The 27,324-nt window shown below is 50.2% G+C and overlaps 2 protein-coding genes across 2 annotated transcripts; one reads left to right on the plus strand and one right to left on the minus strand.

Moving 5' to 3' along the window:
- Nucleotides 1-319: 319 nt before the first annotated feature.
- NAPB (NSF attachment protein beta) lies at nucleotides 320-13,104 on the minus strand. Its single transcript, XM_083829676.1, has 11 exons — nucleotides 12,792-13,104; nucleotides 9,709-9,788; nucleotides 8,887-9,003; nucleotides 7,488-7,534; nucleotides 7,258-7,335; nucleotides 6,414-6,469; nucleotides 5,822-5,906; nucleotides 4,736-4,840; nucleotides 4,063-4,131; nucleotides 3,630-3,680; nucleotides 320-3,112 (listed from the first exon to the last, which is right to left on the minus strand). Exons 1-11 carry the CDS (start codon nucleotides 12,887-12,889, stop codon nucleotides 3,008-3,010), a joined length of 891 nt encoding a protein of 296 aa, XP_083685802.1. The 5' UTR covers nucleotides 12,890-13,104; the 3' UTR covers nucleotides 320-3,007.
- A 151-nt stretch (nucleotides 13,105-13,255) lies between these two features.
- On the plus strand, nucleotides 13,256-27,275 carry LOC310896834 (uncharacterized protein). The gene is made up of 7 exons (XM_083829666.1): nucleotides 13,256-16,782; nucleotides 17,039-17,222; nucleotides 17,531-20,782; nucleotides 21,527-21,712; nucleotides 22,052-22,224; nucleotides 22,559-22,676; nucleotides 23,704-27,275. Exons 1-7 carry the CDS (start codon nucleotides 16,577-16,579, stop codon nucleotides 23,908-23,910), a joined length of 4,326 nt encoding a protein of 1,441 aa, XP_083685792.1. The 5' UTR covers nucleotides 13,256-16,576; the 3' UTR covers nucleotides 23,911-27,275.
- The last annotated feature ends 49 nt before the right edge of the window (nucleotides 27,276-27,324 follow it).

Here is a 27,324-nt window from a genome sequence, read left to right on the forward strand (position 1 = left end):
CCGTGCCTCGGGCTGCATGTCCTGGCCCTTAACTTGAGCTAAGCCTTAGGACTGGATCCTGAAAAAATAGTAAGTGTGACGCTTTGGGACATTTCCTGTATGTTGTACATCACTTGCAGCAAGTGACTAAGTGGTGTAACAAGCTCACACACTTGCCTGTGAGCATCCACCCTTAGCACGGTGCCTTAAAAGATCATCAAACAAAACAAAGAGCAGCGCTGCACATGTAGGCTTTTATCATCACACCCTACCGTGTTACCTCAGGCTCTAGCTTTATAGCTTGCCTTTCGCATTTTCCAGTAAAGGACATTTAGCGCTATTTCTGTTCATGATTTTCACTTTATTAATGTACAGATTCACACAAAACGTTATATTCTTGCTAAGGCCATTTCATTAATAAGTGTTCATAGTAGAGAGTTGTGTACCGGGGGGGGGGGGGAATACAGGAGATTGGCAGATCATCATTTTAAAACTGTCACAATTTACCACTGCTATACTGGAGGACATGCTGAAGTAACATACAGAGGTAACATACAGAAGTAACGATTGTATTCTAATGATATTTACTCCAGAGCACAGTAGCAGACCACATAACCCCATGGGTACGGTCTTCTGGTCCACCAGCAACATAAGCATCTTACCACAGCTGTGCACAATACAATTGGAAAAATGAACAAAAAAGGAGGCATAAAATGCTCGCCTCGGTTCTGCGTGACATTAGCAAAAGTGAAACCTCACAACCACTGCGTGCCCTCACCGGGGTTCCTACAGTGTGGGAGCCAAGTCAAGACAAACCTCACTATATAAGGGGTCTTTGCTTACCAAGGAAAGAAGCAGATTAAACAAGAAGGGTTCCAATCCTGTCCTTCTACCACACATAAGCTCAGCAGCAGTTACAGCTTTGGGCCCTCTCGTACAAAATGAAACCATATATGCAAATAATCCAAATTTTGCTATAAGAGTATCTACCTACCACACTAGCTGTGTCCTAAGCCAAGTGTTTTGTGGCACAAACATGTGACAGACTGGTACAGCCATGGGACATGCTGGGAAAATGACAGTTCTTCCTTCTGATAAGCTAAGCATCTCAGGTGAAGACAGACCAGGACCACAACCTAAATGGAATTCAAAATATTTCTCTGCCAAGTCTGTGGAATAGATGTACATAGATCACCTTGTTTCAAATTGAAGAGAGAGTTTTGGTGCAGGCAGAGGTTGGTTGTGTAAAAACGCATCTGAGAAGTTAGCAAACTGAAGCTGCTTGGAAGACTCAGCATCTTCCCAGCTGTTCAATGAACTCACCTTGCCAGTTTTGCACAGTTCACGGGCCTTGTCTTCACTTTCTGATGCACAGAACAGTCTATGAGAAAATTAGTGACTGGTGAGATCAGTCAGGGAAAAAAAAAAAGGCATGTACCAGGAGAATTTTTGGTTTTCTTTTGCATGAGCAAGCAGTAGATAACAGTACCACTTCAATAACACTAAAAGCCTTTTAGGTCAAGGAGTCAGTCAAATGTTGTACTCCAATAAGTTTCTAGATACAAAACAAACTGAAGAGAAGTGTGAAAGCCAGCATTCTGGCTGCCGCAGTACAAGCAGACGCAACTGTTTTATCAGGACAAAAAAGGAGCAGAGTCCCAACAGGGCAGCAGTGCCCACCAAAGCTGTGCATGGGGCTACCAGGTCAGTCCTGTGCTGGCCATGGAAGAAGGCCCACTTAAACAGCATTTGTGCCAAACCAATCAGCTTATTTTTCACTCTTAGTGCAGCACCAGTGCGACTGAAACACACTTCATTACAGAGAAATACTAAGTGACAACTCCCACTGACAAATTGCATAGGATCACAAGTCCCTCAACATACACGCCTGAAGTAGGTAGCTTAACCACCGCTAGTTAAACAAAGCATTGCACAGAAGAGCCGTGGTTGCAGACATTTTAAAATATGTTTCTAAAATTACTACAAGAATTTTTAAAGTGTCTCTGTCTTTTCAAAGCACGCTCAATTCCTCTGTCACCCACACAATGAAGACAAGGTTCCTGTTTAATACCAAGTCTCCTTCAACACTTTTGCATGTCACAACAAGGCAGCACAGCCAACAGCAAAAGGGTCAGAAACTAACGGGTACTGCCTGGCATACACAAAAGACTGGTAGTAGAGACAGCAGGAAGAGTTTATGTAGATGAGAAGTTAGAAAAATATATTACTTGGGTCTTGTCATCTTGGGGTAGGAGGGATGGGGTCCACCACAAAATAAATAAGTGGAAAAATAGATCCAAGAAAATATAGAAGAGCCTTACATTTCATATTTAGATCTTAGATACAAAATACACAATTAACTAGCTCTACTCCTGACGACTATTCGGAGGGCTGACACCAATCTAAGCAGTCCTGTCCTCGACGTGTAATGCATTTAGCACTAGGTTGTTACGTATTCTGTATTTATACATGCACACATGTATCTGTATAGGATGTATACACACACATGCACACTGTACCTAAGAGTCACAAAGCCTTTCACTAGCACCATTAAAAAAGCTCAATCATTAAAAAAAAAAACAAGATCCAAGGGTATCTGGCAGAGGTCCATTTAAAACTAGGAAACAGTAACAACACAGCAACAGATCTGAAGCTATTATTTGTACTGTACGGGCATGGACAAAATATTTACATGCTCAACTCAGTGGTACTGAACCTTAAGACAGAACAGCAGGGGGGAAAAGTAGTTCAAGTGCAAACTTTGGGCTCATCAGCTAACAAAAAGAAAGATTTCTGCCAGCAGTGTTTCTTTCACCCTAGAAAGATCTGCCAGCGATACCCAGAGCAACCTTTCTCATCTACCCATGTTATCACAACAAAGAGCAGGATACTAAAGAAACATGTAAGTCATTTGTCATATAAGCAACAAAATTAAGCTAGATAGTTTTATCACGTATCCCATAGTGGTCCTTGGCTGTAACACAAGAACAGATTACTTAGGCTGCATGCCACAAATACCACGAACAATTCACTTCAGGTCCCCATCCCCTTCTCCTTGAATTGACTTTTTGATGCGAAGCAACATGGTTGTAAGCCACTGATCCAACCGTGATATTGAATCGAATTCTTTCACCTATTAAAGAACAGTTGAAGCTAACATATTAGAAAGCACATACACAATACTGCTGCAAAAGGAGCATTCTGCATTTCTCAAAGCATGTTCTTTTAAACCTTCTACTCTTCCCAAGGTAAAAAAATAAATATAATACACAAAGAACTACAAGCCATTGTCGGGCACAGGAAGGGGTTGGCACAAACCCCATTGAATAACTGGCGGTATCTTTATTAAAATGATTTGTTTCTCACTCTGAGTTAAAGTACTGTGTTTGGGACTTGCTAGAACACATGCTGGAAGCAGCTTTGCTAATTTCTACCTCCTCCCCCTGGACGTTTTGTGGCAGGATGGTGAAGCCTGCCCGCTGTTTTGCCCCCCTGGACTCTCAGCACCAAGCAAGGTCGCTGTGCTCAGAGCTCAGGCCTCCGGTTACCAAACACGTAACATAGCACACCAAAACCAAGACAAAAGGGGAGGCCACATCAAAGAGCCCCAGAAACAGCCAGCCACACAACACACAAACACGAGTACTTACAGCCTCAGTGTATGCCTCGCAGTTTTGCTCCTCGTGGGCTTCCAGCAGTTTCTAGGAAAACACCATAAGAAACTTAGAAAATGCTACTGCGTGCTCCGCGCAGCTGGTGCACGAGCTGCTTCTCAAACCCAGGAAAGGGGACTGCAGGACACCGCCTCCCCAGACCCACATGTCCAGCAGCAACACCTTTGTAACCCATTAAAATGCCAACCCAGATTTTTTTTTTTTTTTTTTTGAAAGTTAACTAGAGTAATCATCTTTCTGCTGTTGCTACTCCCACAAGTTTGGTGTAAATCCCATGCAAAGTGAGTCTAATGTCCTCTAAAATGTTTCAGTAAAAGACCAAATACATGGCAAGGTGAAAAAGCACAAAGTAAAGGGCAGTATGCATTTCCAAACACAAGAGTGTTATTTTAACATTGGCTTTACTTACTTTCAATAGCTTGCATTCCCGTGAATCTGTGAACGCTGGGAACATTTCTTCATATTTCTCAAGAGCAAGCTGAAAGAGAGAAGCACACCCCTAAGCTCTTTTCACACAAAGTTCCTTGCTTTTTATTTCAGTTTTCACCTTCTAGTCCTAAAACCACACAGAGAGCTCGAGAAAGTATTCACAGCAAATCCAAGAGTGCAGGGAAATGAAGAGGCGAGCTCAGAATTTGGCCTCAATCTGACCAGAGGCAGCTGTGGCTTGAGATATCACTCAGGCATGAACAAAGCAGGAACACAGACAGACCAAAGGCAGAGCAGAAACAAGGAAAACTCCCTGCATGCAACACAGCAGCTTTCAGAGCCAGGTGCTTATAAGGAGGATCTGCAACGTGTGCCCCAATTTACCTCTGCACCTCCCACTCCAGAAGAGCTGGGGCTCACCCTTAATTCTGCTCACACTGGTGTTTTTGCCATTTCAGCCCAGCAAACATCAGGTGAGAGCATCAGCTACATGCTGGCCACCAGCCCCCCTCTGCTCTGCGCAGTTGTTCCCTGCTGCTCTTTCAGAACAGAACAAGTGCACGGGAATTGATGCTGCAGCCTGTGCAAGAGCCATGCAAACCCCTGCACCTGCAAAACCACGGGCCGGGTGGCAACGGTCCGAGCCCACTGACCTTGGCGTTCAGCTCATCCACAATGAAGTGGCACAGAGCGGCCTTGAAGAAATACTCTTTCGCGCTGTACTTGAGCAAAGGGTTATCCATTGTGTTTGTTCCAACCTATGTGTAAAAAGACATTATTAGAGTCGGGAAAGAAAACTGCATCATTAAGAACTGAATTAAAAACATGACAGCTGATTAAAATTAGACAGCATCACACAACTGTCTGCAAAATGTCAGTGGCTGCAGAAAGCTATTGGGCAGCCAGACAGAGTTCAAGTGCCCCAAAGAGCAGTCTGAGACCCACAGGCAGCCCAGGGCCCACTGCCTGTGCTGCCCCGGTTCAGGGTTCCACCCTGGAACCTCAGGGCTGCCTGTCTGAGGCAGAACAGGGAAAGCAAAGTCCGCTCCGTGAAAGCCTGCTCTGCTATTAGCCCCCCAGAAACACAAAAGCACCACTGCCGGTATTCCCAAGTCAATATTGGACACAAAGGCAGAGCAATCAAGTTGGTTGATTTGGGGGGAAATTCTGTGACAAAACATATTTCTGAATGCCATCAGAAGTGTACTTATAGACTTCCTCCCCCCTGCCTTCCTGGCCTTTCTCTAGAAAAAGATGAATTCAGGAGGCGAAGAAAGAAAAGAAAAAAAAAAGGAGAAAAAAAAAGAAGCTAGATCAACTCGTAAAAGCCAAGGAGCAATCTGTGTCAACATGGCACGATCAGCTCCAAAATAAGCAAGAGCAGAAGCTTCCAGGTCACAATAATATTGTAAGACTGATACACTGATCAGCTTTTCATTTTCAAGTAATTTTTTGCTCTGCGCTTTCTCCGATTTCTCTCTCATCTGATCTGTGGCATCATTTAAACAAGAAAGCCTTTCAGCCCTTGAGCAAACCTGAAGTGCCCCAGGTGTGGAAGAGTCCCTAACAATTTATCTGTGGGTAACAGGCACAACTCTGTTTTATAGTGCAAAACTCTGAGATTTCTGTAACTGGAGCAAGGCAGGACCTCTCCAACCCCAGTCCGGGTGCCAGCACAAGGGCCAGGAGCTGCAGACATGGAGAGCTGTGAGGCTGCCCGTCGGACAACGCGCGCTCACCTGCTCGTAGATTTCTATCGCCTTCTGGTACTGCTCCAGCTGCGCGGCATAGGCTGCGACCTTCAGCAGACACTTGTTGGCGGAACTGCAATCAATACCATCACCTACTAAGTGCTCTCCTGTGGGAGAGCATCCGTGCCCTGCTATCTCCCAGCACTCTCTCTGTTACTTAGCATATAGAACAGTGGGACCCAGAAGCTGCAAATTAGGAGATTTATTTTTTTTATGGCTGAAATTAATACACGTGGAAAAGGATGAAGACCTTCAGTTCAGCATAGGCCACGTTTCAGACACTGTTCAACCCCTCCATGCTTTCTGTGCACCCAAAATGGGCATCCCAAGCCAGACAAGTCTTATCTTGGGGTGAGAACCCAGAAATTCTTTGGAAACAGCTGGCATGAAGAAGGCATGGGCACCCCAAGGTATCAGAGCTGCAAAGCTGTAAATATTTACGTAGAATTTGGGCATCTTATCAAAGGACATTTTAGAAGAGCCTGTTGGGTGAGGCGTGTAAGCAAGTGTGCAATCTAGGACAAATCCCCATTTCTGACCCCTCCCTGCTGTAAGTGACCATTTCACAAAGACCACTTACCTGTTGGACTCTTCTCCTTTGTAATAGTCTGCAGCCTGCTCGTAGTGTGCAATCGCCTGGGGACAGAAACCTTACACTTGAATACCACTTCTAAATTACAGTTTTTGGTTAGATCAGTGTACATTGACCACATTTACAAAAGCTTTTCCACTCTGCAGATGAAAGGAGCGAGATGACAGCGTGCTGCAGGATTTCTGGTGAAGCGAGGCACCCAGCAAACTCAAAACATGAGGCTGCCCTTGAAAATTTGACTGCGTACTTGTTAATGGTTCCAAGCTCCGCAGCACGTTTAATAAAGGTGACACTACTGTTGAGGTATTGACTACAGGCATTTAAAACCACAGTGCAGCAAGGCTGCTGCCAGTTTTGCCACGATATGGTAAATATTTTAGCAGAACTGCCCTGACGCAGCAGTGCTCACTTAAAGTGGTGCTGCACATGGACAGTGAACGCTGAAATCATTAAGATAGGTGGACAGGACCCAGTGAAGTGGAGCTGAAGAGGCAAATGGTTTTCTATAAAACAGTACCTAGAGACTGTAAATTTTTGTTCTGCAAACTTCAAGCAGAGAAAGATTTGCAGCTGGTCAAGCTGACGAATGTTTGATGTAATCCTGATCAGAAATCCAGGTGCAGGCTTCCTGCTGTAGGATCTCCGTTACGGGAACTAACTTCAACTAACTTCAAACTATGGGTGACCTGCACGTACCCAGAGAAGCCTCATGTCTGATGGGAGACGAGTTTTGGCATACGCGCTGGCCCCGGCGCTACTCTGGCCGGGCAGAGAAATGCAGCCGCGCCTGCAGCACCTGCACAGCAGTGCCAGCAGGGCTTGCCATCCTTACCTTTTCAATGTCTACCAGCTCAGCCTCGTAGATCTCCGCAATGGTGATGTGATGCTTGGCAGCGATGGTGAACCGCCCCTGGAGAAGATATAGGGTGCACGTGAGAGGGGGGCTCCCTCCGTGCCCCACACACATGCCGCAACAAAGCGGCAGTGCCACAGCGAGCTGCGCCACTTTCAACCACACACGTAATACGCATCCACCCACAAGCAACCAGTGCAGCTTCTTACCATGTCGGTGTAGATATCAATAGCTGCATTTAAGCAGTTGATGGCCTCTGCAGCATGAGTGTTCAGGAAAAACAACACAAAGTCAGCCAGCACGTCAGAGTCCCCACTTCAACACCTCCCCCCTCCAAAACCAGATCTCAGTAACATTTCTCTTCACCAGATCACAGCACAGCTTCTTATATCAATACCTGCTTACAAGTGTACATGTGTGCATGTGGAATGACTGACATCACATTCACCAGGGATTGAGGACGTTATGTTCCCCACCTTTCTGCAAACCTCATCCCAATTCACCCACCACAAACACCTGTGTGCTGCGTAGCCACAGCAGAAGCCCTGACACCGAGTGCTAACAGGTGATTAGGATGGGCAAAATACAAACAACTCATGGCCTTCGATCACCAGGCTGCATCCCCAAACACAGCAAAACTCACAACACCAGACTTGTAAACACACAGGGGCTGCCATTTTCTAGGAAAATTTTTTATTTTTTTTTTCTCCCACAATTACAGAACAATGACATCAGCCCTGAGTGGTTTCTTCAGAGTTCTGCAACAGCTCTCTGGCATGGGAAAGCATCAGTAATGCTCCTGGGCCGTTTTGTCTGCGCACACTCAGCCAAGACACCGGGCTCCCAGAAAACCACAACCCTGCTCTTCACAGCCAGACTGAAGTAAGCCAGACCATTTATCCTTTTATCCCGATCCCAGCAGAGGTCCATCTGTTTCCCTCCTGCCTCCCCTCTGCCACGTGGTGGCACCTGAAGTGGTGCTGGGACCTCCAGCACCTCCCACTGCCACCCGGAACCGAGACCCTCCTTGGACGGGTGAATGTTTCTCCAAAACCAAGCTAAACCAGGAAGCAAACTGCACCGGCGCATCCCTCATCACGCTTCTGCCCAGGGTCTCTCCAAAGCTTATCAAGGACAGCATCAGAGACAGCATGAGAGCAGCTAGAGGAGAGGACAGCTCAGCACGTGCTGGTCCAGGCAGCAGACCGAGGGAATGCTGACTAGGCCCCATCATCCAAAACAGTCCCCAAATTCCTGCTTCACTATGAGTGCCATCTCCTTGCGCAGGAGAGGCGCAGAGCATCCCTTCCCCAGGCTCTCATATCCTTTTTCCCCTGAGGATGTCTCCTGACTTCTCTCCTTTCCACAACCGCCATCCCAGCGGCAGAGCTGCAGAGCCAAGTTCTGCAAGTAACGTTAAACTTTAGTAATTATCTTTCCTGACTGCTTTTAAGAAGGAGAAGCCCAGGCAATTATTAAGGCTTTACAGTAGCCTGCACTGAGGATCTGAAGGCACACAGACCAGCTGACTACGAAAGCCTCAGCGCACCGGCTCCTACGCAACTAAGAAGATTTGCACAAAACAATCCCGGATTTTGTCCCTCTTACCTTGTGGGTCTGCTTTTTTGTAGGCGTTCCCAGCGTCCACAAAACTGGTGGCCGAATCGTGCTTGCTCTGCAGCTGCATATGCAGTTTGGCCGCCTGACAGAATGCATTTCCTGCAGCTGGGACAGAAGCACACACCAACCTGCTGCACCCCCACGGTCCCACGCAGCGAGCAGAATTGCAGCAAAATGACAAAACCTGTTGCTCCCCAGGACCTGGCAAGTTTTGGAGGTGCAACCACCCCAAAGGTATTTTCAACCCGGTTTGGCACAGCAATGCTCTGCTTCACGCCAACCTCTTCCCATGAAATCAGCATCCAGTCCCACAGCGAGAGGAGCGAGGAGGAGCGAGCCCAGGGCAGTGCCTTTAGCAGGCTTCCCTGCTGGCTACTAGGTTCAGTTTGAAAATGATAAACTACACCCAGATGGGTGATTTAACATAAACATTCAGGTCACCCCTCTTTGCCCACCTTCCCATTATTTTAAATCACTGGGCAGAGCTTAGAAATCACATCACCACAGAGATAATCCCCACGAAGACAGCCTGGGATGCACAGCTCCGCCAAGAGAATTTGCAGGAAAATGCTCGGGTACGCGCGGGTCACCTGGCTACGAACCTCCCCCCCCCAGCATCTCCCCAAGCATTCAGCCAGGGCTGAAATGTTTCCCCCACGTCCCCTTCACAGCCAGGACAGACACCCCAAGTGGGCTCTCCCGACCACAATGAGCAGGGTGAGATGTTACACCATGGAGTTTCTGGCTCCCTCTGCCAGGGGCAGCTGGGCCCGCAGGCAGGCTGCAATGACCAGCGTGGGCTGTACTCACCGCTCCAGTTTTTGGCGATCTTGAACATGTTTGCAGCCCTGGTGTACATTTCACAGGCTTCCTCGACGCGGGTGTTGCCCCTGGAACAGAGCAAGAGCCCGTCACTGCGTGCTGGAGTGAAACACGGCACTGAAACGGGGCCACAAGTTCAAATAGGGCGCGCTGGGGTGACCTGGCCCACTGGGCATTAGGCTGCGAATGGCTGCCCAGCTGTGCCACGCTCAGGGCTTGCCTCCACCTTCTCCTGCAACACCAAGCGGTGTTTTGGGGCAGGGAGAGACGACGCTTCATGCCAGCACCCAGGCACGGCAGCAGTTCCAGTCCTCCCTGCCGCCACTCCCCACTCCTGCGGCAGCACGGAGCAGGCAGCGGCCGGGTGATGCTACAAGGGGAGGCAGATCATCTTCACTGCATTAAGCAGGGACAGAAAAGCCAACAGGAGCCCAGTCCTGAAACAGCAACTTATGGTTTTGCAGGCTCCTGAAGAATTTGGAGCCTTGAGCTCGATCTGCTCTTTGACTCATCTGTGAGCACAAGTGGAGCCAGCTCATACGAGTCTCATGAGATACACCTGGTGAAAACACTTGCAGAAACAAAGCCTTGCACATGACAAACTGGGCGTTATTTAGGTAACTTACAGCAAACCAAAAATTAAAAACTTACTGTCTGACCGCCTGCGGAACGAACAGGCGTTCGTCAGGGATGAGCACCTGAAGCTAATGGGAGCTAACACCAACACAGCCACCCGCTTCCAACTGTTTTCTGGCTAGGAGCGCAAGGGAAAGGAGCACTCGGAACAAGTCTAACTGCTGGGTTTTAGCACCATAACTCAGCCTCCTGACCAGGACGATTAACGAGAATTCAGTTCATCTCCAGAGAGAGTTTTTGTTAATTGAACACAGGTTTCTTCATGGACTTACTCCTGCACACTCGCTGCTGCCTTCTTTAACACAGAGTCCTGACACCCTGGACGAGCCAGCCTGGCTGGCGGGAAGCAGGGGAGAAAACATGTGGTTTTGTCTCTTTTTCCTCCTCCTCCTGACAGCCAGTCACATTTCATTTCTAAGCACAGCCAGTTTATTAGGCCTGCTTTTCCTGCCCTTGCAAGAGGCATTTTGCACAAACTACATCCAGAAGAGGCGCGAGGTAATGGGAAACCCCACGAAACATCCAAAATGGGCCAGTTTCTAGTCTCAGAACAAAGGAAAAAGCAGAAAGCACTTCTGCAAGCTAAGGAAGCTCCTCAGGAAAAAGCCTGGCTGTCGATAAGGGCTCTGGCTGGACACCTGGTGGCCTCGCTCCCACTGGGAGGCCAACGCGCCCCGCCACCACGGCAAGCACTGCCCGTTTTACCAGGAATTAAACCCAAAGTGAAATGCAGGCAGTGGCCAACACGCAGAACAACCCCAAGCAACCACGAGTGCCGGCACAGAAGAGCCCAAGTAGAACCTCTCATATTTTAAAAGCAAAGCCTAAAGGAGAAACCCAGGTGAATCCAACTGCACGATGAGACAACGCCGCGCTGCCCTGCCAACAAGCTCCAAGGGCAGCGATTCCCTCCCTGCAGCGCAGACACGAGGGGACAATGCCAGGAGAGCGTTTGCCCATTTTTCTTCTGTCCAAAGCTTGTTTAGGAATCGCTCTTGCATCTATTTTTAGCCAAAGAAAATTAGAAATTCGCCTCTTGAATCTGCTGGATCACACCGAGGGTTTTAGGGCAGCTGCCCGCCAGGATTATGCCTGGAGCGCGCCCCGCCTGGTGCATCTGCCTCAGGGCCACGAGGAATTTATTTTTAAAACTTCTGCTTTTGGGCTGGGGGCACTCCATTTTTCCAGGCTGTGGTTTAAAAACCTCAAAACCTCCGTGGCAGCATCACCAGAAATGCTCTTTTCTTTAAGTAACTATTTTTAAAATGGCACACAGAATAAAGCTCGAGGGAGACAGAACTACTAGTTTTTCAAAGCCCTTCCAGACACAGCTCTCACACCCCCACAAATACCTATTCTAAAGGAAAAGCCAGGCTGGGTGCAGCAAAAAGAAAGCTTTGCGATTTTCCCCCGTCTTTTTGTGCCAGTATCATCCCTGAGCAAAGTTTAAGCCGAGTCCTGCTTTCAAGACAAAGTCTCTGAATTACGATTTCAGCGCTCGTTTCCTTGAAAACATGACATCGTCAGGCGATTCCACAAACTGGAGTTCCTCCAGACTGAGGGATCCCTTTGGAAGCCCTCGAAAACCCCCTGTATCATGCCATCTGGGGGTCCCTCGAGCTGCGGCCCCTCTCCCAGTCGGTTTGCTGCAGTAACACTGTTCCTAAAAGCCCCCCCGGCGAGCGCTGCAGCTCCTAGGGCCAAGGACTCTGCCCCTTGCTGTTGCACAGGGACAGGGAATTATTCAGCAAAATCCGGCTGGCTCTGGGATGCGGAACAGCCAAGCTGCCGGCGCGACGCCAGCGAAGGGGGCTCCAGCACTTCAGAGGAGTTGGGCGCAACGCCGGGCACGTCAATCCGAGCAGGGGATGCGCTGCCAGCCCTGCACACCCGCACGGGCGGTGCGCACGCCTGCACGGCAGCACCGATGCAGCAGCGATGCTGCAAAGGAGCTCATCCCTCTTTCCGGGGGGCACACCACTGCACCCCACAGGGTGCCTATGGCGCGGGGAGGTTTTCTGGGGAGAAACGGTCCTTCTCCTGGGCAAATCCTGGTGAGGGCCACGGCCATTAGGGACAACCAGCAGCAAGCCCCCGCCGCGCTCGCCTGGGGACCCGCCGCGGGGGCTGGCGGTGCTGCAAAGGCTGAGCAGCTCATCACATCCCCGGCTGCAGCACGGGGTGCGCTCTGGGGATCCCTCCTGGGGACCCCCACCCGCCAGCTTGCCCCCCCGCTATGGGGGGTACTCGCGTACCCGCTTTGAACCCCTAGTTTTCCACGCACCCTCCCCCCCCTTTTTTTTTTCAACCTACCCGTTTGCACGCCGTGCACCCCCTTTGCTTTTTGCACGCACACACCCCTCCCCACTTTTTACAAGCTCGGCCTGCGAGCCCTCCGGATAACGCCGGCCCCCCCCGGCCCCCTCACCGCTTACCCGAAGAGCCCCCGCAGGAAGGAGTGCGAGCCCTTCACCCGCTTCTCGGCCTCGGCCATCAGCTGCACGGCCTCCCGCTCCTTGCCCGTGCTGTCCATCGCGGCGCAGCTCGCGGCCAGGCCAGGCCAGGCCAGGCACCGCCTCCTCCTCCTCCTGCTCGTCCTCCTCCTCCTCCGGAGGCGCGGCCCCGGCGGGCGCGTGCACGGGGCGGGGCAGGGTGCGCGCTGCAGGGCGCTGAGTGCGTGTGCGAGGCGGGCGGCGCCTTGCACGCTGCGCGTGCTGCACGGTGCGCACTGCACCACGCACGGTGCACGGCATGCACGCAGCACGTGGTGTGTGCGGCACCGTGCAGGATGCACGCTGTATGGGACACACTGCATGGGACACCTGTTGCACCGTGCAGGATGCACGTTGCACAGCATGCACAATGCACATGATGCACGTTGCACGGGACGTGCTGCATGTGACGCCTGTTGCAGGACGCGCACTGCACACCATGCACGCTGCATGTTCCGTGCCGCACGCCCCCACCCCGCACCACCCCTCACAGTAGGGATACGATGCCCACCCCATACTCAAGGAAGGGGCAGGTCACGGGGATTTTGCCTCCTGCATTTTGGGAGTGCTTGCAACATGCGCTTGGTGCATTTACAGTAACACGGTGAGAACATGCAGAAACTCTTAAAACTGCTTCTAAAAAAACATCCCAACACCTGTCTTAGCAGCTGCAATCAATCACCTTTTGCACTTTTGCAACAAGGGGGAACTGTGCAGGAGTTAAAAACAATCAGAATAGTTAAAAAGGGTTAATACAATACAATCAGAATAGTTAAAAGGGTATTTGAAAGGGATTTCACTCTTGCATATACCTCTGGAAAAGAACTAAGGAAGACAATGTTCTGGAAAAAGGCAGTGCTCTGATACAGAGTGGGTAAAGCTGCAAAACAAGAGGGTGACAGGCTGCTCAGGGCAGCTGGACCCTGCCGGAGCATCCTGCACCCCAGCACTTCTGGGCCAGACCCAAAAAGGCCCCCCTGTGCCCCACTGTGGCCAAAGGGTTGGTGAGCTCTCAGAGGGGGCAGCACGCATCACCCCACAGGCACCATTTATAAGGGTGGTTTCATTCACAGCCTGCTTAAAGCATGCGTAGGTGTTAGGAACAATCAGCCACCGCTGGGATGAAGTGCCAACAATGCAGAGAAACCCAGCTCCATCACTTTCTTAGACGGATGTTCATTAACAGTGCACATTGCTGATGGCTGCATCTTCACCAGGATCAGCCCTTACCACTCCACAGTCAAAGCACGTACCCCCTCCCACGTTAGCTGCACACTCTGAGTATGCCAGAAAGAAAAGAAGTCGATTCATCCCAACCTGAACTTCAGCGTTCCTGTTTTTTTTTTTTTTTTTTTTGAAGATCTGACTGCTTTTTACATTCCTCTGTTAGTTTCCACAGAATTATTTAAGCTTTAACACAGGAGGTAATGCTGAAGGTTAGGCTCCGGGCAGAAAGGTCTTTTCCTGGGGCCACTCTTCATCAAGCAAAGACATACAGAAAAAGCCAGAAGAACAGGCAGGAAGTGTGCCCATTTTCTGTCTCACACACATTTGTGTCCCACCCCCAAACTACAGCTGAGTCCCTCCTAATTCAGTTCAGCACCAGTGCCCTCACTACGTGGCTGCCCGTGGCGGAGCTGGAAGGCTCTGTCAGTCCATGTGGCAGCTGCTCCACCATGGCACTCAGGCGCATTTGGGAGGGAGAATTCTCTCTCCAGGCCCATCTGCTCCATGTGTTTTAGTAGGCTGAGATAGTATTAATTTGTGACATGAAGCTACTGAAACCTAACTCAGGCCCATGGGCTCATTTTGCAAAGGCGACCAAACAGCTGCCGAGTGGCAAATTCATCCAGGCTCAGTCTGGGAGCAAAAACCAACACCATCCTTCCACCTCCCAGCCTCACCGAGGTCCTGTGTTAATCCCATTCCCTCTTCCCCATGAAAGAAGGCGGCTGGTGCTGCCATGGGTCAGCAACTCACCTCAGGTCCCAGCAGGGTTCCTGATTTGGGCTCAACTTTGCTACCCTGAGGCATTGCACGCTGCTCTTCAGCCGGTGAGCCACGCTGCTGCTCTGAGCCCTGGCACAGGGCTCATGCTGGGAACACGCTGTACTGGCACTCACGTCACTGTGTGCTGGATCCCAGGGCTGCTGCTGAAACGCACTCTATGAAGTTCTGACAGGCTGCATACACACACAGACGTGGTTACAGCACTTAAAAAGGTGAAATCTGAACAATACGTGCCTCAGGGCAGACCCGCTCCATCCACAGCAGCCCTGCAGCCAGCTGCTTGGTGCAGCACTGGCTCCTGCCATCCTCATCCCACCTTCCCTCGCCCAGTGCCAAGAACGCCACAGGACGGGGAGCACCGCCTGCCACTCCACAGTGGGAATCCCCCCGGGGAACTCTGTGCCTCTGGACTACAGCTCCCGGCAAGCCCCGTGCCAGCCACCTCACCGGGCGCTGTGCCGTCACTGCTTCTCCATGGAAACACTCGGATCACATTGCTTCCTCACCTTGTCCCCTCCTTGCCCAAAATACAGCCTTGTGTGCTGTTAAAGATGACATCGCGGTGCTTCTGCAAAGCCAGAAAACCATGTTTTTGACTCCCCAGTTAAAAATACACCCCATTTTGATTGGCAACTCCAAAACGGGGCTGCAACCCCAAAAACCTGCCATCTGGAGGAGGCTTTCGCTGTACTGACAGCATGTGTTTCTTTTCCACCTGTTTTTCAAAGCATCTGCAGCAGGAATTAATATATAATTAATTCGCCTATGTGGGTTTGTATCCCTGGCTTTGGAGCTATTTGCATGTGCACAATGCAACGCTGACGGCATCCTTCAGAGCTGGCTGGGAAGGGGCCAGTGTGAACACTCCCCGTGCCCCCCAGCCCTGGGAGAACGTCACTGCCGCAGGGTCTCAGTGTGGCCACAGCCTGCAGTCCTGCCCCGGCCACTTGCCTCCACCTCCATGATTCGCTGGCAGCCGAGTAAAGAAATACTCTGGTGCCTGGGACTCGAGTAACGCCGCTGCGATGGGAGCCGATAAGCGACCGAGCTGTCAGCACCAGGGCAGCTCAGGTGCCGGCGGGATGCATTCACGGGGAGCTCCACTTACAGATGCCCTGGACACTTCACAGGCAGCCTGAGCGGCGGCAGAGCAACACAAAGCCTGCTCTCCGGCAGGTTCGTGCTGTGCTCCACTCTCCACAGCCCCTGAGGTGCGAGGTCCTACCGCAGCGTTTCGTCCAGCAGGGGCACACTGAATTTCTGCGCCTTGCCAGGATCCTGGTGTGGGTGAGCAGGCTGGGCAGGCCTCCCCTGGCATGAAGGGGATCACCTCGCGGCACATTTTCAGGTTTGCTGCGGGATGTTCACCATGCTGGCTGACGGTGTGATTGCACAGCGAATACAGGAGATGCCATTAATTATTTCTATTGAAATAGAAACGTTGAATAATTAATAGATCAATATTGAACAATTAACAGAATGGGGGGTCCACACTGGGAAAGCTGGGGCAGAAGTCCCCAACTGGGGTAAATGCAGGTTGCTGACCTCATTGCAAGACTGGGAGAAATTACATCCGGTAGCATTTCCAATATCCCCTTGGGACTGAAAGCCATAACTGCCAGCCAAAACCAAGGTCGCTATTAAAACCGATCACTGTTACGCACCACAAAGGATTTTAACAATCCCAGGTGTTGTTTCACTTCTCTGGGCAGGACACAATGGAGCCTTTTTGTCTCTATGACCTTGGGATACTAACAGAAAACAAAGCTATTCAAAAGATCCTTTGCCCCATGGCTGCGCAGCTCTGTCATCTAATCCTCGCCCTGGAATGCAAAGATGGGATGCATCAGACCTTTCCCAATTTAGAGGAGAACGCAGAAAAATTTGCCAAAGCCACTGAAGAACTCGCTTCTGTTGCAAGAAGGTAATTTTGCTGGGTGTCTCCCAGCCAGATTTGGGGGCTGGGAAGGAGGAGAAAGGGACAGCAAAGAAACTGAGCTGGGGGCATTCACAGAGCACAGCGCCTGACTCTCCCGTGCTCTCTGCCTGCATCCTGCTGGAGAGGTGGGAGGTGGCCGGGCGGTAAACAGTGAGGAGGAAGGGATGGTGGGCAGAGGAAACCTGGTGTGGGCACTACTCATGGGACAGGGACGAGCTGAGCCCCATGGCTTCTCCTCCAGGTTGGCTGAGGAGGCCAGCGATGAGGCATACAAGGAGGAGACGCGTCCTGTGGCCGAGTCCCTTGTCCTGGCAGGGAGACACGTGCTGCTGGCAGCCCGCAAGCTCTGCGTACATCCGGACATCCCTAGCCACCGGGAGGGGCTGGCTGCGTCTGCAAAGAGGGTCTTCACAGAGGCCATGAAGGTAGCACACGATGGGGACGGTGCTGAAGTGAGCAGTGGGGGAGGCTGGGCTAGGACACAGCAGTGGGAAGGCTGCAGGAGGAACAAGATCTCCCCTCCATAGGGCAGGGGCTGGGAAAGCTCTAGTTGGAGCCATGGTTGTTTCTTCACCTTATGCTCTCACTAGGGCAGGTCTGCTGGGCAAAACACCTCTGCTCTTCCCTGCGGTGGCTGCAGTGTCATTTTCGTAGCTGTGCAAAGGTAAGAAACAGCAAACAGTGATGTGTGAGCCTTAGCCACTCTGACCATTTTTTCTGCTGTGCTGGTTAGATCCTTCAGATCGAAGACGCTGCCGGGGTGAGGAGGATAGTTCAGGCTGCCAACTGGCTTTTGGAGTGCCTGAGCATGCTGCGGGATGCAGAGAACATGCCAGGACTTCTGGCTGCTTTCCAGAACTTTTCTGAGGCCTTACTTCTGCTGAACAACCTGACAGCAAAGCACCTCGAGGAACTCAGAGATTCTCCTCGAAGGACCAGCTTGGTCCAAACTTTGCAGCTCCTTCAAAAATGCGTTCCTTTGCTCCATGCAGCCAAGCACAGCCAGCTTAAATGCTCCTGGGATCAGCAAGTCAACCTCTCCAAGGATTACGCTTTCCAGATGATGGAGAGGACCATCAAAGAGCTTGTTTCCCTGCTTGTCGACAACACAGGCAGCAAGGAGCTACAGGACAGAAATGGGATCTTCTCCCAGCACGTGTGCAGGCTGCTGGCTCTCCTCTCTCACCCAGACCCAGCATACCTCTCTGACAGCGAGTTCAGCGCTCATGTGGAAGTGGTTATTTTCTACTGCATGCTTCTAGCAGACACGTCCGGGCCAGATCTCAAGCAGGATCTGGTAAAACACTGCTGTGTTCTCCTGCAGCTGAGGAAAAGTATCTGCTGTCATGTAAGCAAAGAGGAGGGACAGACAAGGCCAAGCTGGGGAAAAAGCAGCCTGGAGGAGAAATGTCACACCATGAGAGAGGAGGTGGAGAATCTTGACCAGGCAGTGCTTACAGCTACTCTGCACCAAATCCTCGACACCTTCTTTGAAGCTAAGGAGCCCCTGAGGCAGTTAGTCAAAGAAGCCCTTAGCCTTGGAGGTGCAGGGTGTTTTCCAGCAGTGCAAGGAGGACTTTTAAAGAAGCTTCAGCCCCTCACTGCCACCTTCTTCACACACGCCCAGCAGATGCTCAGAGTGGCAGACTTTGTTCTGGCCAGGTGCACCGAAACACAAACTGCTAGAGAAATCCAAGACTGGGTAGAGTATTTAAAGAGACTCCTTGCCAGTCTCCCTCCACTGCTCACAGAAGTGAGCAGAAATACAGCCCAGAGGAGCAGTGCTGAGCAGCTACAGTCCCTGTACCACACATGGGCTGGAGCGACAGAAAGCCTCTTGCGGTGTTTTGAGGAGACAGTCAGCATGCATGAATTCCTTAAGCTATCCACCCAGGAAATGGCCAAGCAAAGGGAATGGTGTGAAAAGGCCCTAGACAGTCAGGACCCTGAAAGGCTCTCCTGGCATGCAGCTAACCTCACCCGTTGGGCTCGGTGGGTCGCTGAAGCTGCTACCAGGTATGTGGATAGTGCCACAGACCCCATTTTCAGGAACGGCTTACTGGTTTGGGTTGAACAGCTGGCCAGCTCCATTCTTGAGCTGAAAGCAGCCACAGCCTTTTGTCCAGAGACACTCTCCTGCCTCCAGACTAGGGATGTCTTTTCAAAGACAGTGAGCTGTCTGATGGATACTGCTCGCCACGTCCAAGATGGGCTGGATGGGTCCAACCACCCAGATATCCTCAGCCCTCTCCGGGAACAAGTACGGAGTACTGATGTTACAAGGGAGCTTGAACTCAGCCCGTCGTGTGCTGGGCTGAAAACCATCACTGCTGAAGCTACATTGCAGGAAGATGCCTTAAGTCATCCATCTTCACAAGCAGGTAACTTACACCCAGATGTTGTTCCAAGGAAAGGAGATACGCTCTCTGTCATTACAGCACTCCTAGCAGCAACGAGAGCGCACGATATGGCAGCTGTCAATGCTGCTTGCTCCGCCTTGCTTGAAATTTCCACCTGCTGTATCGAGGCAGCAAAGGAGGCACTGCCTGTGGCTGAGTCTCCCCTGGTGGAGATGCTGGGGCAGTACCAGAAGATTGTCTCACTGACACCGTGTGTTATTAGCTTGGCCAGGGAAACAGCCGCAGGACAGCTCCGTCATCCAGGCAGACTTCTCCAAATGGCACTCTCACTCTCTGAAAGGATCTGTGAGACCAAAGAGTGCCTAGCAGCTGTGGCAGGCTCTTGGTATAGCCTGTCCCAACAAGTACTCAGCTTTATCTCGTCTGCTGACCTCATGAGCAGCAAACAGGCTTTGGACGAGACCATGATGGGCTTAGCAGAAGCAGTTCAGTTAGCAGGGGACATTGCAAGCATGTGTGGTAGTAAGCAAAATCCTGTTTTCCCTGGTGTCTGGGAGAACTTTCTACAGGTCCAAGCCAAATTTTCACATGCTCAGATGAACACCAAAGTGTTACTTGGGAAAGCAATGTCCTTTGAGGGCTCCTGCAGGTTGGGAGAGGCCAGCCTGGATCTGCACTGTGTCCAGTGGGCTGTCAGCATGCACGTGCTCCTGGGTGCTGTGGATCAGTTCATAGGCAGGGACATCCTGTTCCTGAGGGAGCTGAGAAGTGCCATGAAGAGCAAGCTTTGTTCTCAGAGCCTCTTGGCTGCTGTGTCTGAGAACTCCCTCAGGCTGCAGGAGGCTGCCTGGCTCTCTTACTTGTCCTGCCCTGAAGACTGTGGTCGCAGTGAAATCCTAGCCCTCAAGGAGGAGATAAAGGTGCTAATGGAAGCACTGCTGGATGCCTCCAACACCCTCTTGGTCTCCCCGCTGTCTACTGCCAGCTTGTACATTCGCTTTGAGCTCCTGCAGAGAGACTTGGCCCTCAGGGTCAAGGCGCTGCTGCTCCACCTGGAGGAGGCCAATACCGAACATCTACAGGTCATCCGAGATGTCCTTCGACCAGCCCTGTCTCCCCTCTCTGAGGAAGGAAGGGAGAAGAGCAAACAGGCTTTTGAACAGAAGGCAAGTCAGCTAATGGCCAACATTCAGTGGGTCAGAACTACCCTCCACGATGTCCTGGAGACCACTGCTCAACTGCAGTCGCAGGGAAACCTGCTCTCCGTCGCAGACCACCTCCTGATTCTGACATCTGATGTAGTGAGCAGCGCCAGCCAGCTCTTCCAAAGCCACCAGGACCCAAGGCATCTCCACCTAGACAGCATTGTCTGGTACTGGTCAGCACAAGCACACTACCTCGTCACGCGGCTTCAGGCTGTTCAGGGCATTGGTGGGCACGTCCTGGAGCTCTTGAGACAATGTTTGCAGAATGCAGGGAACCGGTGCTCTCCAAGACAGCACAGCAGCGTAGCCAAGCTCTCCATAGCCCAAGAGCTTGGTGCTGTGAGCCACACAACATCAGCAGAAACTCACCTGACCAGGAGTGGATGCACAAGCAGAATGGCCAGAGAGGCACGTGAAATGGTACAGTAATTTTTCCCCCATCAACTCTTAGTGCAGCACAATTGTCAGGGCCGTCAGTCAGCCCTGTTACCCGCACTGGGGAGTACTGGGGTAACTGAGGTAGGCAAGGACCTCCTGGAAGTCAGTAGTCCAATCCTCTGCCCAGAGCAAGGCCAACGTCCATTAACTATCAAGATGCTGGGTACCCCATACCGCTGAGCTCTGGGTATCTGATTTGACAGAGACCCTTGCATAAATAAACCCATCTCCAACATCCTCTTTCTGAGGAACTGGTGGCTGTACTGTCCTTCCCTTCCCTAAAATACTGCCCGTCTCTGCTCAGCTCCTCACCTCCCCTCCCCACAAGCTTTCCTCGGGAGTACCAGCCACCCTGTTCCCACCACAACTGCTGCCAGTTGCCAGAAGCTGGCAAAAGCCTCAGCAGCACGACCCAAATCACTCTGCAAAGCAGGTTAGAGTACTTGATTGCACTTCTCTGCCACAGACACTGTCAGCTTACAGGACAGCTCTCGCTTGTTTGGAAATAGCTCCAGGAGATGATGGTATGGGGCATTTGGACTTAATAGTCCCACTGTGGGTGAAGGCAGGGGAGAGAAGGGCTGGGTGGGAAGGCGGAGCAGACTCAGTGAGGTGGCAGGCAGCTGTGCTGCCTCCTTTACTCACCCAAAACTGCTTCAGAAACATGCAGGCAGAGACTTCTCAGCATCGATGCATCTGCACACTCCAGACTTTAAATCTGTTCAGTTCTTGTCTCGACAGCAGCAGAGCGGTCCTCTCAGAGTCTCCCTTGCCAGCAGCCCTAGGAGGCATGAGGGAGAAGACAGTGACATGCTGCGGAGTGGCCCCAGCAGGATGTCCCAGGTCACCAAGGACATGGCAACAAGGATGCTTCACATGACTCATTTTCTGAGGAAGAAGGGCCCCATCATGGTATGGAGTGTTTCACCCCCTCTACCCCAGCACTTTAATAGGCATAAAGAAAAGATTTTTTCCTCAAGAGTGTGGTCAAACCCAGTGACAAAGCTGCCCAGTGCCTGCTGAAACACCAGCATTATCCCACCCTTCTAAGAGTGGCACTGGGTGCCACTGGGAATTACACTGGGAAGTGCACAAAGCACTGGGAATTACTTTCCTGAAAAGAGATGCAAGTCCTGTGTCCAGTCCTTTCCTCATTTCGGAACACACCTGGCCTTTCCACATGCTCCTGTCTTACAAGAAAGGGGTCTGTTTTCTCCTTCTCTCCTGCAACACATTTCTGTTTTGTTTTAGAGCAATGAACAGCTTGTCGCCTGTGCCAGGCAAATCGCCTCTGACGGGCAGGTGGTTGTCAAGTTTGGCCGCATTGTTGCGAAGAACTGCCCAGACAAGAGCTGCTCCTCGGAGCTGCTGCGTGCCGCAGAGCAGACCCACACCATCAGCAGCCAGCTCGGCATTGTGGCCAGGTGGGTTGCTGCAGACAGGGACAGCCACCCCCCAAGGCCGGTGGCCCCTCCTCAAAGAGATGTGCACGGTGGTCTCCAGAAGTCCTTGTCGGACCTGGGGGTAGCCCTTACAGCTCAGCTACAACCAACAGCACTCCCTCTCCTCCTTTGGTTGCCGTAAGCAGCCCTTTCCTCCCCTATCTTGTCTGCCCCTCTTTCCCCTGCACTCCAAATCTGGAAACCTGCCACAATAGCGCAGGGGACACCTCTTTGGGCTTTGGAGTACCTGGCCACACAGGAGAAGCCCACTGTCTGATGCTTTTCCAGTAGTAAAATACTTCAAAATATCTTTTAGGGTAAAAGCAGTAACTGCAGAGAGCAAGTCCTCTTCGGAGCTGCTCGTGAGCAACGCGCAGAACCTACTTCAAGCCGTTTTGCACGTTCTGAGGGCAGCCGAGGCAGCATGCATCAAAGTAAGTTAATGCTGATGACACCGAATAGGTTTCACAAGGTAAGCCCATGACATGGGGAGCTCCTACAGCCACATCAGGCTACAGGGAGGTGGGAACTGGCTGCTGTGGGACCTCTGTCAACTCCAGCCATGGGCAAAGATTGTTACTGTGATGTTTCTGTTTTACGCCTTTGTGCCTCATTTCCAAAGCCTCCCATGCCTCTTTCCAGGCATCAGATCTGCTCTGTCACTGCTACCAACTCTGAAGTCATCTCTAGCTGGTCCACTTCCCGTTTCATTTTTGGACAGGAGAGCAGCAGCATCTCACTGGAGGCCTTTACTTGGAAATATTCCATGTCAGTCTTAGCCTTTCTGTTGTCTCAAGATGAGCTTTGATCAGAAGTCCCAAGAGCTTGTTTTGCAGCTGCCAACAACAGCTGACTGATCCAATTGTAAATAGTTTGTGAGAGCAGACTTTATCTGAAAGCACTTAGAAAACAAGTACAAATACAACAACACTCTGCACTGATTCAGTTTTTCTTTGTGGCTTAACCTCCTATATAATCCTACAACTTTTGCTGAGCTCCAGCATGTCATTTTGAGAGACAGTTTTGATTAGAATTTTATTTGATGGAGAATCAGCAGGCATGGAAAAGCTCCTCCTGTGCTCACCTGCCCATACTGGTAAAAGCATACTATATACACCCATTTTTTACTTTGCTGATGCCAGCCTGAACTAAGTAGCCATTCTTTTATCTTGATTGTCTAGATTACAAAGTCCTTCATGACCCAGCTTTTTCTCTTTAGAAATGTAGAGATGTCAATAGAAATGTCTGCTTACCAATACGCTAACTAGATGGCATTTTTTTCCTCTCTCTGTAAGCAGGTTTTTAAGCATTTTAAGTATTTTTTCTAGCATTAACAGTTAGAAATGCCACACTGATTGCACGCACATCATTACATTTAGACTTTTATATCGTTCAAGATATTTTAAACAAGTTCACGCACAACAACATATTAAAGCATTCAAATATTTTGTCTCCTACTAGGGCTTGCAACAGCCCCCACCTGACTCTGAAGAAGGGGAAGTAGCTGCTTTTTGTATCCAGTGGAGAAAAAACCTGTTGCTGCATAGAGCCAAGGAGTGTTTAAACTCAGACAGGAATGAACTAGGCCTCCGCAAGACTCAGGCAAGGGCTGAGCCCACCCTCACAGCCATGGTACAAGAACAACCCCAAGAGTCCGAAACCTATTAAAGGACACGAAATTACAGGCAGCCACCTCTAAAAGCAGGAAGGGACTTGTGCTGCAGATGAACTGCATCGCCAGCTGGCAAGAAAGCACAGCCAGTGCTGGACTCGCCTAGCTCACGCCTCTTCTGCTAGAGCTGCGCTCGTAGGACTGGAAGCGCAAGGCCTGAAAAGGCTTTTGTGTGCTGGCTGCTCTGCCTATGGCAAACCCCACCCTGCAGACACTGCTTCCTTTTGGCAACTGTATGGAGAGAGGAATAAAACGATGCCACACGCTAGCGTTATTTCCTAAGAGGCCTCTCCTCCAGATGGTCTTTGAAGTTGAGTAACACAACATGATACTGAGCTACAGAGGACAAGGGAGCTGGGGAAGAGTCATCAGAGGAACTTTACCCAGGGAAAGGAAAACCAGAGGGTTTCCTGTTCAGTAGAACATCAGCATTCATGGATCTTTGTTATCTGGCATGTGAGCCACTCTAAAACTGTAAATCAGTGGCCACCAACAGGCTACATGGGAATCAAATTCTTTATATTCATATAATGCAAACTCCCTGCGGGTGTGAGATGGCTGGGGCTCTTACCTAGTCAGTCAGGCTTTTGGGGCCAGGGACAGGGGGAACGTTATGTAAGGAAAACATCATCGGATGAGGTACCTTTATTACATTTCTTTAGTAACTGCCAGTTTGCTATGTTCTCCAGCACCTGAGATGAACAGAAGGATGTAGGAATATACTTGTAGCAGCACCAGCAGATCTGGCTGGTAGGAAGAATCGAGGGGTCCTGTAAATGCCTGTTTTGCTCATTCCCTGCACAAGAAAGCTTCATAGCTAGGAGGCCTTTTGCAGCACCCTGATCTTTAGCACACTATTAAATTCCTCTTCAACTAGCACTATTGGGTAATTTTAATAGACACCATCCTATCAACGGCAGCTGAAGGGGATTTTTTAACAACCATCACCTTTTCTTCTAGGAGTAATAATCCTAAGTGCTGCACAGAAGTGCAGCCTGAGATACACAATCCTGCAGAAGAGTCACTGCACAGTGGGGAACTCACAGGCAAAATACAAATTCAGAAGGTAACAAGAACAAAGGTACTACAAAACCTGGAGGAAACAAGAATGAATGAGAAGGAAGACTAAGGGATAGGGTCACTGACTTCTGAGATGCAAAACAAGCATATAATTAAATATTCTACATTTTGCAAGAACAAAATGACTTGATTTTTGTTATGAAGGATTCATATTGAAGTCTTTTCATCATAGTAGAAAAACAGCCTACCAAGGGAGGCTAGAGATCTCCTTAAGAGTCCTTTTATCATGGGGCAGCAAACACCAGCTGCCAATCTAAGAACACACAGTCTATCTGAAGTGCAGAGAACAGACAAGATGAAAGAATCATTTCACTCTTTCACATCTGCAGGGCCAGCAGGAGCACTTTGTCACACCTGCTGCCCCTGACTCAGCACATCCTACAGCCTGCGGAGAAATGAGACTTTTCTCCAAGATCCCTTTCAGCCCTAGAATTCTAGGACACGCTGCCGCAGTAAAACATTCAATGCTGATGATCACCGACCTTGCAACTAGGAGTTTCTGGCTGCTTCTGCTGCTGCTCTCCACTTCACAGCCTCAGACAGGAGTTGCGAGTGTCCGAGGGAAACGCCACTCCAGCAGCATGCTGTGCTTGTGGAAGAGATGGAAGCAAGCCTCCCCTGCGAAAGACAGTCAGTTCACACAGCAGACCAGACTTGACTTGCTTAGTGGCTGCAGTCGATTCCAGCCAACCTCAGTGGGGCAGGACTGTCCCCACACACTTTCCTGCCCCCTCTGCTGGGCTCAGTCACCCCCCAGCACCTTCCCTTTGACTTATCAGGTAGGGCAGTACTTGCATCGTAGCAATGAATCTCCTGCGTGTCTCAAGAGAATAGCAGCAGGCACACCAGATCAACCTTGGATTCAGGGAAGAAATCCGCAAGGAATAAACCAGTGAGGACGAGTGGACAGGAGAGCTGAGCAGCAGCCCACGGACACTTGTGCTGCCCACTGGGAACTGCTGGCCAGGCATGGCTGGACCAAGGAAGGAAGCGGTTACACGTGGAGACCACAGGCTGCAGGGACAAGCTAGCTCCTTTCAGATCACATTTCCTTCTTACCTTGTCCCCCTTCTTGCCCAAAATAAAGACCTGTGTTGTATTAAAGGTACTGAGATGGCAGTGGATCTCTAAGGTTAGAAACTAGCACTCCACACCCCCCTGCCAGAACACATTCCGTTTTCATCTGCAGCTCCAAAATGGAGCCACAACCGACCAACAGCAAGCCACCCAAGGTCCTTCAATTATCTCACCTGGTATCATTTTGTCCTTGGTCTTAGGGCTCCTTTGCCCCTTCTTTTCCCAATACTTTCAAAAAGAAAGAAAAACAAACAAACAAACAAAACCCAAGCAAACAAAAAAACAACAACATAAAAATGAGTTCAGTTTAGTGATGATATCCTCACTGCCCTACAGAAGCTGTAACCTGAGGTTACAGCTGCCCTTCCTGCAAGTATGGACTAATTACCTTCCACATCTGAACATGAAACCACACATTTGGCTTCAATACGGACTTTCAATGCTGGCTCATTTTTTAATGAAATTCTTTAACAACCAAACTTGTCATCAGATGAAGAAGCAATAAGTAATTAAGTAGGACTAGTGGATTACTCCAAAATAACGTTGACATTTTGTGTCTAGTTCTCCGTTATCTAGTTCTCAATTATTGCAAGTGCTATTTAAAATACCATTTAATTAATACAATTTATACTCTGAAAAATTGGGAAGGCAAATTGAAACCATGATTGCCTTCAGCAATGTCTCCCCGCCATGTTTTGCACACAGAAATCAGCAGCTTCCCTGAGCTCATCCAAGCTCTGTTCAGCAATGCAAGACAGCTCCTGCCTGGATCGCTGTGTGTCTCACAGGCTCAAAAAAACAAAACCACAGAAGTTGTGATAACCATCATGCGTCCCAGTCACAAGCGTTCCCTGGGTCAACAAACAGGAAGAAAGAGGAAAAGGTCCACCAAGGAAGAGACTTAATGCAAAGAACCATTCCACATGGGCGGGAACCAGGTGGCAATTGAGCAGACCGCAAATTTTTATTTTCAGTGTAGCTAGCTAGGTATAACTACATTTCCGCTATATAAAAAACAAGCCAAAAGGTAAAACAAGAGAGGCTTTGAGGACAGTTGTGCTCTGGGCATGCAACATCTTCAGAAATTAAAGAACACGCACGACATTTTTTGTAGCGATGATGATCTTTGTAGTAATGAAACAATGACAACACAAGTGTGATCCCGGAACCACTTGGCAAGCTAACTCATTGGGACTCAACGCAAGGTCAGCTTCAAAACCCACTGCCATCTGACTGGCAAGTGGCTGAGCGGC

Source organism: Anser anser (genome assembly GCF_964211835.1).
Source record: "Anser anser genome assembly, chromosome: 3".
Taxonomy (NCBI): domain Eukaryota; kingdom Metazoa; phylum Chordata; class Aves; order Anseriformes; family Anatidae; genus Anser; species Anser anser.

What these genes read in the sequence shown, in the direction of transcription:
- LOC310896834 (XM_083829666.1), top strand. Translation starts at nt 16,577, where the DNA reads ATGGAGCCTTTTTGTCTCTATGACCTTGGGATACTAACAGAAAACAAA. An exon ending in CAGCTCGGCATTGTGGCCAG is followed by an intron (nt 22,225 to 22,558) that starts GTGGGTTGCTGC and finishes AATATCTTTTAG; the next exon opens with GGTAAAAGCAGTAACTGCAG. An exon ending in CCGAGGCAGCATGCATCAAA is followed by an intron (nt 22,677 to 23,703) that starts GTAAGTTAATGC and finishes GTCTCCTACTAG; the next exon opens with GGCTTGCAACAGCCCCCACC.
- NAPB (XM_083829676.1), bottom strand. Translation starts at nt 12,889, where the DNA reads ATGGACAGCACGGGCAAGGAGCGGGAGGCCGTGCAGCTGATGGCCGAG. An exon ending in GATCGCCAAAAACTGGAGCG is followed by an intron (nt 9,004 to 9,708) that starts GTGAGTACAGCC and finishes CTTCTGTCCCAG; the next exon opens with CTGCAGGAAATGCATTCTGT. An exon ending in GGGAATGCAAGCTATTGAAA is followed by an intron (nt 3,681 to 4,062) that starts GTAAGTAAAGCC and finishes GTGTTTTCCTAG; the next exon opens with AAACTGCTGGAAGCCCACGA.